We start from the raw sequence: 13,407 nt of genomic DNA on the forward strand, positions 1-13,407 counted from the left end.
GCTGGTTGCAGATCTAGTGAGGACCCAAAAGGAGTTTGTTAACACTTTGAATCAGGCTGAGAAAGTGAAGAATAAGTGCAGGGAGCAAAAAGTGCAAGAGCTGCAGGAAAAGAGAAAGGCCAAACAGGCAATTAAAGACTCTATAGCCAGTGTGGATAGGGGAAGTCTACCTAGATACCAGGAGGGCGATTGTGTGTTGAGCTTCCTTAAGAATTTCGAGCAATCTTGCCAAGATTTGGAGATACCTAGAGAGTGGCTTCCCAAACTCCTTCGTACCCAAATTTCCGGTCAACTCGCCACAATCGTGGCCAAAGTGACTGAGGAAGATTATGATTGGTCTGAATTAGTTTGGGTTATTAAACAGCGCTATGGTTATACAAAAGAGCTATTGAGGCAGAATTTTAGGAAAATCAAAAAACTGCCTAATGAGAGTTATGCAGCTTTAGCTGACAGGCTGGAATTTTTAGGAGACCAATGGCTGGACTCTTTGAAAATCAGATCTGTAGCAGATATGAGAAAGGCATTATTCATGGAGCAATTTATGAACTTGGTCCCTTTAGAGTTGAGGAGTTCTTTACTAGAGAGAGAATTTAAAGACCTCCAATCCCTTGCGCTGAGGACTGACGAACTGTTATCGTTTAGAAAGCCTGAACCAGCGCCTAGAGCCAGAGCAGAGGCGCCTAGAGCAGAGGCACCTAAGAGACAAAGCCAGCCTGACTTTAAAAAGCCTTACCATCAAGAGTATAGGCAGACTTCAACTGATCAGCGCAGGAGTTTAGCTCCAAATCAAAGCAGACCCACTTTTGCTTGTTTCAAATGCGGTGGCCCTCATCTACAAAAGGACTGTGCATTATCTCAAGGACCCCCTAGTCAAGCTAGGAAGTCAGATGTTAGGACACCGGTACCAGCGCCACGCAAATCCAAGGGAGGCACACCCAAAGTATCTCTGGTAAGCCCTAACACCCCAGAGAGTCAACAAGTACCAACTCAAGGGCACAGTGCCTAGACAGAATCAACCCAGTGGGAGTACTACTGCTTCACTAGCCAGTGATAGACAGGCAGCGGTAAATTACTATGTGCCTCAAATATTAGACGTTCGTGGAGGAGAACAAGCAGGAGTTATAAGACAGTCTCCACAGGGGAAAAAGTATACCCTAATGGACCCGGGTTGCGTAATCCCTGAGTCTCAGAAAGAATGGGCTATGAAGACTTATTCTGAAGAGGTGATTTTGTATACTGATAAGGAACAGGTGGTTCTAAATGCTTACAGTGATTCTGGTGCTGAACTTTCTTCCATATCCCGAAAATTTTTGCACCCAGAACTGATTTTGGACAATTTAAGGTTACCCATTAGGACCTATGGTTCAGGAGAGGCGGGAGAACAACATATTCCTCTCGCGTTTGTGGAATTATCGTTCAAAAATTGGCGTGGTACTAAACTTTGCCTCACTCATGAGGGGAAACCTGACTTCTTGCTGGGAAATGACCTCACCTATTTGAATTTTAAGCAGAGTCAGGAAGGTCCTGCTGTTAACGTGGTTACCCGTTCCCAAACCCAGAAAGCAGAGACTGGGAGTGTTTCTGATGAAGCTGTCCCTACTACAAACTTAGACCAGCAGCAACATCTAGTGGCAGAACAAGATAATGCAGCTAATACAGAAGTGGAAATAGAGGAATCAGTGCCTATGGGGTCAGCTGAGTTTAAAGTGAAGCAAATGACTGATCCCTCACTAGCTTCCTTGAGAGCACAAGCAGACGACTATGCTCAAAACCCAATAACACAGCAAGTTAACTTTGTGTGGGGCCAGAATGGACTTTTGTATAGAGAATATCATCCCAAATCACACTTGAACATGCAACCCACACAACAGCTAGTAGTACCACAGGAATACAGACTGAGGATTCTTGAATTAGCTCATGACAATCCATCTAGTGGTCACCAAGGTGTGCAAAAAACTTTAAAAAGAATTTCTCAGCATTTTTATTGGCCTGGTATTAACAAAAATGTGAAGGACTATGTCAGTTCATGTGACTATTGCCAAAAAACAGGTTATCAGACCGATAAAACGAAGTCGGAAATGCTCTTAATGGAAATACCTGATCAAGTTTTCCAATGTTTGCAAATGGATGTCATGGGACCTTTTGTTCCAACTAAGTCTAAGAAGAAATACATCATCTCTTTCATCTGCCAAGCTAGTCGTTGGATCGAGGCCTATGCGTTGAGTAATCTAAGAGCTTCCACCATCGCACGCATCATCATAGACTTGTGCTCACGTATTGGAGTACCATCTCAGATAATTTGTGATCAGGCGGGGGCGTTTCGTAGCTCCTTAATGGACAAAATTTGTGAACTTAGTGGAATAGAAATAAAATTTAGCTCCGCCTATCATCCTGAAAGTCATGGGTTAATTGAGAGAGGTCAACAAACCTTACTGAGGATGATCAAGACCATGGTACAGGTGTATGGTAACATTTGGGACGATCTGTTACCATTTGTTTTATTTGCTTATCGAAGTTCTGCTCACACTTCTCTTGGTGGTTTCTCTCCAAGTGAAGTGGTATTTGGGAGGAATCTACAAGGACCTTTGGATTTCCTGAAATCTGATTGGGAAGGTGTGGTAAAAAGCAGCACAGTTCCAGTTGCTGATTTTGTCAGAAATCTGCAAGAAAAACTGTTAGCTGTGCAAGAATTGGCCAAAGACAATTTGCTAAATGCTCAATCAACCCAGAAACTCTACCATGACAGACATTCCAGACACAGGGAATTTGATGTGGGAGATTTGGTTCTTGTTTTAAACCCCCTTAGACCTTCTAAATTAGAGGTTGGCTGGGAAGGTCCAGGGGAAGTGGTACAGAAACTGGGGAATAACAATTATTTAGTAAAAATGTTGAATTCTGAGAAAAAGCCTGTAAGTTACCATGTCAATAGGTTGAAATTGTATAAAGACAGAACTGCAATGGTTTTGCAATATAAGGTTGCTTGTTATCAGTCTGAATATGAGCCTGTAGATATGCTAGCTGAATTAGAAGATGCTGGCGATTGGTCTGACAACCTTGTTTTGACAGGTACCTCACTCCAGAAGGGAAAGCTGTACCAAATCCTAGAGAAATATCAAGATGTTTTTTCAGATAAGCCAGGTTATACAAATTTGGTCAGTCATGAAATTATCACTACCGATAGTCAGCCAATTCGATCTAGTCCATACAGAGCAGTTGGTGATCATGCTCTACGGATTGAGCAAGAGATACAAAAGATGTTATCTCTGGATGTAATTGAGGAGTCATCATCCCCATACTCATCTCCAGTGGTTCTGGTTTCGAAAAAAGATTCTACTGGCAAGATTCTTGATGAGATAAGGTTCTGTGTGGATTACAGAAAGTTAAACAGTGTTACTGTTTCAGATCCTTATCCATTGCCTAGAATGGATCATTTAATTGAAAAATTGGCCAAAGCAAATTTTATCAGCATAATTGACTTAAAGAATGCTTACTGGCAGCTGGATTTAGCCGAAAATTCACGAGATAAGACCGCTTTTATCACTCATGTAGGCACTTTTAGATTCAAAAGGCTACCATTTGGATTGAAAAACGCAGGAGCATCATTTCAGAGAATGATAGATAAAGTTTTAAAAGGTCTACCTTTTGCTAGTGCTTATCTGGATGATGTTGCTATTTTCAGTTCTGATTTTGACTCTCATATGTCTCATGTTGAAACTGTATTGTCTAGAATTCATCAAGCTGGTCTTACTGTCAAAGCTAGTAAATGTCAATGGATGAAAGGGAAGGTCACATATTTGGGTCATTTGGTTGGTCAAGGTGAAATTCATACTCTGCAAGCCAAAGTTCAAGCTATCAATGATTGGCCTATTCCAAAAACCAAGAAACAAGTGCGTTCATTTTTAGGTGTAGTTGGCTATTACAGGAAATTCATCCCTGATTTCAGTGAATTGGCTACACCTCTGACAGAGCTAACTAAGAAGAGACAGCCTGTCAAAGTTAATTGGACCCCCGAGTGCCAAGGGGCTTTTGAGGCCTTAAAAGCGAAGATTATTCATGCCCCTATACTGAAATCACCTGATTTTGATAAGCCTTTCATTTTGCAAACCGATGCTTCAGAATTTGGATTAGGAGCTATTTTGTTACAGCAAGGGGAGGATGGGAATCTATATCCTATCTCATACTTCTCTAGAAAGCTCTTGGAAAGAGAGAGACATTATGCAATCCTTGAAAAAGAGGCTCTTTCTATATATTGGTCTCTTAATCTTTTACGACCTTATCTATGGGGGCGTAAATTTACACTCCAAACTGATCATAGAGCCTTAGTCTGGTTACAAAAGATGAAGTCTCAGAACCAAAAATTGTTAAGATGGAGTTTAGCATTGCAGGATTTTGATTTTGAAGTTCAACATATACCTGGAAAGCTAAATGTGGTGGCAGATGGACTTTCCAGGATGTACTGTGAAGATCCAGATGTTCCTGACCGCTAAAGAAGATGGAAGACGGTTGGAGTAGTTACTGTGGCTAATGAGCTAACATGCTTGTTTCCTTTTTGTATAACTGAATGATGTGCCAAAAGGTTGTATTGCTATATTGTTTGTTATAATCCATATATAATCATTTACTTCTAGTTGTTTTATCAATTTACTTCAAATTAGCTCAGAATAACTGTTCTGAATTTAGAAGAAATTTAGCGGGGGTGTGTGATGAAGTGTATTTTTCTAATTAGAGATGGGTTATGTAGTCATGTCTTAACCATAGAGGAATCCATTTTGAGTCTGACACAGGCTAAGTTCTGGAAAATTACTAGTAGTTATTTTCAGCTTTTCTTATCGCCGCAGCTGGAGAGGAAAACACGGCAGAGTCAAAATATCTCTAACCTGAATGATAAACAATTCTTTGGTGTTGGTGGGAAAGTAGGGCGTACCCTATGCTAATTCTTGCCTTCATGATTGGTTGAATATGTCAGGAGGGGGCAGGTTGGAGAAATTTACAAGAGGTTGGAAAAAGTAACTTGAGAGAGAAGAGAGTTTTGGGATTCTGAAAACATGGCGTCGCATTTCTTTGATCCAAGCGAAGGAACCTAATTCAACAATATGGACTGCGTAAGAATATCGTTTGCTTATCTTAGTTTATAGTTTAGTTTTTGCTTTGTTTAATAGTTAATTTTTATAGAAGGTGCTGAACCATTATGCTGTTGCTTAGAAATGAAACTGTAGAGAAATGTTTTCTTTGTTCACTTAAATAAACTTATGTTGTTTAATAATTGGCCTTTCTAGTCCTTTGAACAGAACAGTTTCCTTATAGATAATTAATTTGGCTTACGTTACCAAAATTGAGTCATTAAACAGTAAAGATACGGTATTAGGTGATTCCTTTTAATAAAATCGAAACAGATTTTAAGTGCAGGCTGCCAAGAGTTCATGTCCCAGGAACTGTGTTGACTCAAGCAGTTTAATTTCGAATGGGAGTGAATGGGGCCTGGATTTTCCTGTTTCGTGGTTTTTGATCTCATTTATGGGACCAATAACTCACAAGGGGGTCCTACTGGGCTGCTGGTTCAAGTGAAATGTCTTCACAGAAATGAGGCGAGCAAAGGGCCTCATCCTGGCTTCATCAGATTTCCTACTGCCTTGTACATTTATAGAACTGAAAGCCCTCTCACATTTTCATGGATCCATCGAGACTGGATGGATTGACTTGTCTACAGTCCTACTTCTCACTTTTTTCTTCCAGCCATAAATGCCCCCTTCCTGTTTTTTTTTTTTTTTTTTTTTGTTCTGCTCCTTTCTGGATTGTGACTTGTGGCTGTTTTTACAGAGACTCCAGGGCAATAAGAGTCAAATAATGAATTATGGAGTATGTGCCTTAACCCCATCATTTCCCACCCCTGCTCAATAACTCTCTGATAAAGGTAGGAGAACCATCTCAGCCTGCAGTTTTTGTGAGGCTGCACTAGCACCAAATCAATGGCAGATTTCAGGGCTAATGTGAAAGCAATATTTAAGAGCTAAGAATGATACAATTTTACTTTTAAAATAATAATTTTCTCTCTCTCAGTAGGTATAGAAGCTCATACAGGGCCTAAAACACAGATTTGGCTAAGAATACAATAAATTATAATGTTAAAACTCAATGAAACACACCCCATTGAAACAAATGCTGCATTGAAATATTTTAGAACAGTATAAAAACATAAAAGAAAAGCTAAAAAAAGAGCACAGCATGCAAAAGCCTCCTTCCTGTGCTCTCTTCCCAAAATCCTGCTTTTTTAAAAGAAAAGGTCTTTATCTGCCTGGGAAGTACAGGAGGAAAATTGGCCCATCCAGCTTCCTGTGGAAATGAGTTCCAAAGTCTAGCAATAGCCACCAGTGTTGGCAGAAAAGTAGGTTATGGAGTTATATAGAAATGGTGTGTGTCGAACCATTTCCCCTTACAATAAAAAAGGTTTTTCTTGGAGACAATATGCCTCTCAACTTTTCAGCGGGAGGTCTGTTGAACCGTCTTGCTGAGATATCAGAGTCACCATTACAGCACTGCCTCCAAGTAATGTTCATATAAACCTGGAGATAAATGCAGCTGTTTGTTCTTCAAATAATCTGAAGCCAGAATTTTAGCAATGAGGCCAGATGTCCTGTGAGCCTCATACAGCCCCCAAGCCATTTTTACACCAGGAAAAGAAAATTGGCAGCACAATCTCTAGTGAAAATTGGCAGCATCAATTGCTGCTGAAAATCAGTGGCAAACTGCATGTCAGAAGCTGCCTTTGCTGCTTGTCTAAACCTTGCCTTGCCCCCATAAGGTTTCCCTTTTCAAGTGACATTTATTCATATAGGACTCTTCTTTTTTTTAACTCCTTTTTCTATAATTATACTGTATTTCTGTTTTCTGATATAGCTGTTCGAGTTTCATCATTAAACAGCTTCCATGGAGATCGTTTGTCCTCCATCCTAACATGTGTCTGTGCTTAAGGACCGTTTGGTGATTGAATAACCACACAACTTTAATTTCCTGATGGTGATGGTTGGCATTCAGCTTGTGTACTTTAATAAGTACAACCGATTTGAATAACCAGACTAAATAAATAAAATACTGAATGGTTTTTTAAAATAATGAATTACATGTAATCAATACATTTGATTAATGCATTCCTTACATACATATAATTAAAAATTAATTTTTTAAAAAACTGACACAAGATCAAATCTTTGATCATTTATCAGTTAACCGCTAAATGAAAGTAAAGAGTGAATTTGTCTATGCCTGTTTCCAGTTCGCCCGCTGGGGAGTGCAAGCTCCTGCATTATCAGGTAGATTGAAAAATAGCACATACTCCCACCTAAGTTGCCTACACTTGGATCAGATAGAAAAAGCTGGCTTTTGTTTTTGGAAACTATTTCTGGAGGAGATTGTCTTGCCTAATTAGGAGAAGGCACTGAGAATGAGTTTGGAAAACAATCTGTTATCCTTAACTTTGTCATTTAACATGCATCTGACATTTTGTGCTTATTTGCTCAGCAGGAAATGTTACAGTAGATAATGAGAGGCTTCTGCTCTCGGATATCTAGTACCTACAAACAAGATGGGTGGAGAAGAGACCAAGCACTGCCTGTGGAGCAAACCAAACAGTCATTAAATTCAGCTTCTGTTGCAAAGTTTGACCACCTGCCTACCCACAATTAAGCTTTGCAGCTGAAATAGCCATTGGATTGGAGCCTTTAGGGGGTTTAAATGGCTAGTGCAACTCACAAAATGTTTCGCTTTGCACAGTTACCCTGGGCTTTTAAAGATGAAGCCTTCCTGCTCTTGCTTAATACTTTGCTGCTCTCATATTTGGAATATGCATCGTCTGGCTCTTTGTCTTTCCTACAGTTTCATCTTCTGCTGTGGCTCAAAACACATGTTCAGGCACTTATTGGTCACCATTCTCAAGTGAAGGATTTCTTTGGTTAGAGACAATTAGCTGAACTGCCAATATTGGGCAAAATCCTAAAGGACTGAAAAAGAGTGGTTAAAAAACTGGGTGGGGCGGCTGTGGCAGCTGCTGAACAGAGCTAGATGTATTCATTATTATTTGGATTTAATGTCCTGCCTTTCGAGTTCATTTTAGAGTGGTGAGCAATCAATACATGAACACTGATGCATATTGAAAAATCATGTATCTTTGGTTATGGAGGCTGTACAATGAAACCTTGAACCCATCTTCCACAGCTGCTAGTTTCAAGTTTTGCTGCTTGTGAAATGTAATATCAATATATGCCAATTGTCCTAAGTTATTGCTCTACCTGCCCCATTAATTTCAGATTGGAATGATGATTTGTTGTTGCAGAATACTCCTTAAAAGCATTTAAGTATGTTGTAGAATCCCCCCACAGGCCTCATTTGAAGATTAGTAACATTGAGGCCCATGCTAGACAAAAGGATGTAAATGTTATTCAGCTTTTTTCCCTGTCCCACCCCTAAAGGCAGCTGGAGGGATAGGATAATCTATATTAGAATGAGGTGATTTAAATGTATACTAGATGCATTGAATTTGACCTATCATGTTCCCAGTCTACCCCACTGGTAATGACCTATGTAGAAAGAAGTACAGTATATGTGAGTACAGTTTTATTTCAATGACAAGCATAATTTTTATTTTGGAAAGAATTATAAAAAAAGGATAATTATGTGTGCAAAGGTTAGAACTTTTCTCTCTCTGGATGCTATTTTATTTCAAAACAAAACAAAGCAAAACATACACTCGTGCGTCTCTTTCCTCATGTTGAGCTAAACATCAACATATCTTCAGCCTTAGATCAGAGTTTCCTATCATGCTAGTTTTGATGCTTTTGAGCATAAAAAAGCCCAGCTATTCTCCATTGCGATAAGGGTCAGAGATACAAATGGCTGTTAGATTCAGATGGTTCGTTCCATGTAGAAATGGTGGCTGGAATCATCCCTACTTCAGTCTTAACTCAAATTGGCATTTATTTACAAATCTCCACAAAAACTGTAGTTATTTTTGAGTCAAAAGTGTCCCAGGTTGAAGCCTCCATGCTGATAAACCTTAGTTTAATATTAAATAACTGGATTGAGCCTCTGATATTCTGTATAACAAGAGGCAGAGAGTTCCAGGTGCAGTTCATAACAATCCACAGTATCCTTTTTGGGGGAAACTTGGGAATGTGTAGTTTGTAGAACTCCTGGTTTAGTATTAAACTGGAATGCAAACATAGTAGCCTCTCATAAAGCAAAGAGAATTTAAATGTGTCATCGGTGGTTAAGATTATTTTAATTGTTGCACAAGCAACTAAATGTTTAAGTGAAAATGAAAAACTGCATGAGACATGATCAGTGCTTGTGCATTGAACGTGCTAAATGTCAAGGCGTTGTAAATTGGACTTCGGGGTTCATAGCTATGCCTCTTGACACCATGCTTCTGTACGTTCTGAAGAGACTTGTAATGGCAGAGCTTTCTTTCCCCTTGATTTTTCTTTTCTTTTCTTTTTTCTTTTTGCTGTTGTAGTCAATGCATTCCTGGGCTGCAAGTGTGTTGCCAGTTTGCTGCATAGCATGCATGATGTGAGAATTTATTAGGCTAGTTGTAGCGCTGGGGTGTGTCCTCACTCGTATAAACTTACCTAAATATACTTGGCCCAAGAGCTTGGAAATGTTATTTTTCTTGATATAACTGACTGTGGATTCTGGGAATTATAGTTCTCTCAATCTCACCTGTGGCCCTCCATATATTGTTGCGCAGCAGCCCCCAATCATCTCTCACTACTGGCCATGGTGGTAGGGTCTGAAAGGGGATGTAATCCATCAGCATCTGGAAGGCCCTGGGTTGCCCTCTCTGCTGCTGAGCACTGAGGTTTGATTGACATCTGCTGAGGTTGTTGTAGTTATTCAAGTAGAGCTGCCAAATTCCACTAATACTAGCTTGTGGAAGGAACTCAAAGACCTGCAGGTCCTGACTTGTGAAGCAAACGGAGCTGTTTATTTTGCTTTTTCTCTGCAGACTTCTCACATCCTGCATTTCTTATTGAGGTGAGAGGAAGATATGTCAAAATTTGAGTAAAGGTTGTGATCCTTACCTGGGAGCAAGTCTCATTGACTCTATCGGATTGAAACAGACTTAATAGTCTCTCTGTCTCGCTATGTGCAAATATATGTATCTACACAGACCTTTTGTCTGAGATGAAGCAGCAAATGGCCACTGCCAGATGTTTTGGCATCTGAGGTGGAAAATCCCAAAGTAGCACTTTCCCTTCCTTACCAATAAAAATACTGTACAAGAAAAATTAATTATATAACTATGGCTGAAATCTAGAAAGAAGTTGCAACTAGAGTAGGCCCATTGACTCAATGGGAATTTGGTGAGTCCTCTGTAAGGTCCATTGGTTCAAATGGGCCTATTCTATTTGCACCTTACTACTGAATTTCAGCCTCTGTTTCTGGACCTCAGATTGCCCAAATAACCTGCCTGGCGCAGCCACCTTCCCCCTGTTTAGTAACCACTAGGGCTGGTCCTATGAAGATCAATATTTAATAAGCCACTTTGTAGCTTCCTTGTTTAGATGTGCTAGTTACTTAACAGTGGAGGAAACCAATGAGGCACATGGTGTCTATGGTTAAGAGGCAACTTAAGCCAACAGTTTAACTCATCATTTCACTAATTTCCTGCCCCGCTTGAGCCTTATTTTCTACAGGGTATCTTGGAAACACTTGTTGTCTGAATAACAGTGCATTGGCCCTAATGGTGGTGTTACTGCTTCCCACTTAGTGGTAGATAGCAGAATATAATACTCCTTTCTACCAGCAGTGTCTTACAACAATTCAATATGAACCCCATACCAGGCGCCTAAGTGAAAGGTGGATCAGGCAGGCTTGAAGGAAATTCCTGGTTGTAATAATTCATTTTTGGTATGTCACCAAAGCTGAATGGTATCACTGGCCCTGAGCTTTCAAGACAATTTCTTGGGTTGTGCATTTCTTGGTCATGGCAACAAGTGCATTTTTAGAAGTGGCATGATACATTTTAGTGTTGAAAGTTAACTTCTGGTATCTGTGCTCTCCTTGCTGTTACCTATATCGCCCTTCTCTCTCTTTCCTGTTCCTTGCAGCTAGAGAGGTACTGTTCTCCATTTGGACTTTGGAAGCTGGCTTTTTCCTAGCTGAGTGTGAATGTTTTTTCATTTGGACTTTGCTTTTTCCACCTCCCTTTGAGTAGCGATCGGGACCAGGCACCTGTGCCTACAGAAAATTCATCAGGCTTTCCCTTGGGATCCTTGCTGTCCTGCCATTTGAGATACTTGAATGCAAAGCAGGGGTTGGCTCTCTTTTGCAGGAGTGTATGCTGCTGAGTGCCTTGCTCTCTCTCTGCTGTCCTTGATCGATCTACATTTTTTCTTTCTTTCAGAAGAAATTGGATGAAGTTCCTCAAAACCAGCTCAGTACCATTGTGTGAGGAATCTGAAGGAGGTGATGGGAGAGTTCTCGTCTCTACTGTCTTCCACCTTCCACCAGCAAGCAAGAGCAATCGGAGAAGCTGCTTATGCAGCTAAGGAAAGAAAAGCACAGGACTCAAGAGTCACCCTCATGTGAACCAGCTTCTTTTGTCCTCTGCTGCTCAGCAGAAAGAAACTGAAGCCAACAGCTGTCTCATTATGGCAGTGACAGCCAAATCACTGAACACAGCATTACTTCCAGTGCATTCAGAATGGACTGAGAACGACCATTTGTCTATCCATTTAACCATTCAATAGACCGGCAGGATGGGATATGAAATGGATCCAAAGGAAGATCCTTGCTCCTCAGGGAGAACCAATTATTTGCTTTGTGAGCAGCCCTAACTGGAGTAAAATTCTTGATTTGCATATGGGAAACTTAACCTATCAAGAGATAAATAGGCCAAAAGTGGTTGAGGCTTCCTCCTCTTTAAAACTTCCCAGTTTTAACTCCGCTCCAACACATTCAAAAGAAAAAGATAATGAGCCATCATTTTGAAATGGAAACACTCTCTTTTAACAGATCATGGTCATATTCTAGAAATGTTAAAGTGCAACTGATTGTTCAAAAGGATTTGACAAGCACAGCCTGCCTTGCATTTTCCCCTCACTTTAGGTCTTCTTAGCACTGCTGTGGTGTTGCTTTTCCACAACCAGATGGATGCACAAACAAAATATGTTTCAAATGGTGCTTAATATAGCACATTACCCTGTAGTGTTTTTCCCCAGGGCCAAGTGCCTTCTCTAATGTTTACTCCAAGTTCCTTGGAACATTATCGGAGTGACCAAGGCAACTTCTGCAGCTACAGGAGCCAGTAACTTCCACGACTGGTTTCCCAAGTTTTTCCTCTAGAAGGAATAATGCTATTTTGGTATCAAATAATAATAGTAATAATAAAAATAACAGAAGGAAAGTCCTTATTCAAGCATTCCCCAGACTGTTTAAGAGGCAGCGCATCACAGTTGTCTCAGCTCTGCTGAATAGGAAGAAGGAGCACTTTGAGGAGGAGGTTTCAATTAAAAGCACAATATTATTTACAAATCTTGGTAGTACTTTTGACAGTCTGTACTAGAAAGGCTGGCAGTACAGATGTGCTGTATTGTAAAGGAAAAAATGCCACAAACGAGGTGTGAAGAATCACAGGACCATAAAATGTAACAATTTGGTGGATATTTTTTTAAAAAATTCTCAGTCAAATATGAGTGAATAATCAAGGTTGTTGGTTTGTAAGAAGATGGCCAGTTTGGAAGTGAATATACAGTGGCCTACAGGGATTGCTTTGCTGTTGGGGAGGAAAAATGCAGCTTAATTTTGTGAAGAAAGGTGAACCTTGTGTGGTTTGCAGTGCTCATGTTACTACAACAATGCAGTCATAGCCAGCCATACACCAGGATGGCAAATGAGAAATCTGAAGAGTGAAGAATGCCATTTTCCAATCAAAGTAAGGAGAGCTATGCCAGTTCCACTCATTTGAGTGAGGTATGCAAACTCCATTCAATCCTAGTACCGCTTGCCACTTTTATTGTATGTTCGGAAATGGCAGAGTAGTCTTGTGGCAGCCTTACATAACTGCAGAGAATTGGAAACTGATTTATGAGCTCTTTGGCCTCCAATATGTAGCACTTTATTTGTGAAAAGGTCTGTGTAGCTATCCAGGTGTTGCAGTTAAAGTAGTCTTGTGGGCCTTAAAAATTAGCACCTTTTATTATGGCACAAAGGGCACACTGACCATTGGAAGTGGGATGTGCCCTGCAAAATTTGTGCCATAACAATATTGACCAAAATTAAATAACGGATAAGTACCTGATAAAGAATCCCATTCTGTGGCAAATGCAATTACTGTCCTTCTTCATATGGTGAGCACTTAATTCCCCATCCCACTCCTATACCCCCCCCAAAAAAACCAAACCCAACAACCCA

At 40.2% G+C, this 13,407-nt stretch overlaps 1 protein-coding gene across 11 annotated transcripts in view; it reads left to right on the top strand.

The window, feature by feature from the left end:
* Positions 1 to 13,377, top strand: part of LOC110079107 (basic leucine zipper transcriptional factor ATF-like) — a 107,713-nt gene extending 94,336 nt beyond the window's left edge. For 5 of the 11 annotated variants that reach the window (XR_002300562.3, XM_020793914.3, XM_078392921.1 and 2 more), the window contains 2 exons: positions 5,818 to 5,911; positions 11,399 to 13,377. Coding sequence is in view for 9 of the 11 variants with exons in the window: in XM_020793914.3 (XP_020649573.2) it covers positions 5,818 to 5,898 (81 nt within the window). In the remaining 2 variants the exon portion in view is untranslated. The remainder of the gene's footprint in view (positions 1 to 5,817; positions 5,912 to 11,398) is intronic. The other 6 variants (XR_002300563.3, XM_020793907.3, XM_020793908.3 and 3 more) reach the window with 3 other exon arrangements.
* Positions 13,378 to 13,407: the final 30 nt, after the last annotated feature.

Source organism: Pogona vitticeps, chromosome 1 (assembly GCF_051106095.1).
Source record: "Pogona vitticeps strain Pit_001003342236 chromosome 1, PviZW2.1, whole genome shotgun sequence".
Taxonomy (NCBI): Eukaryota; Metazoa; Chordata; class Lepidosauria; order Squamata; family Agamidae; genus Pogona; species Pogona vitticeps.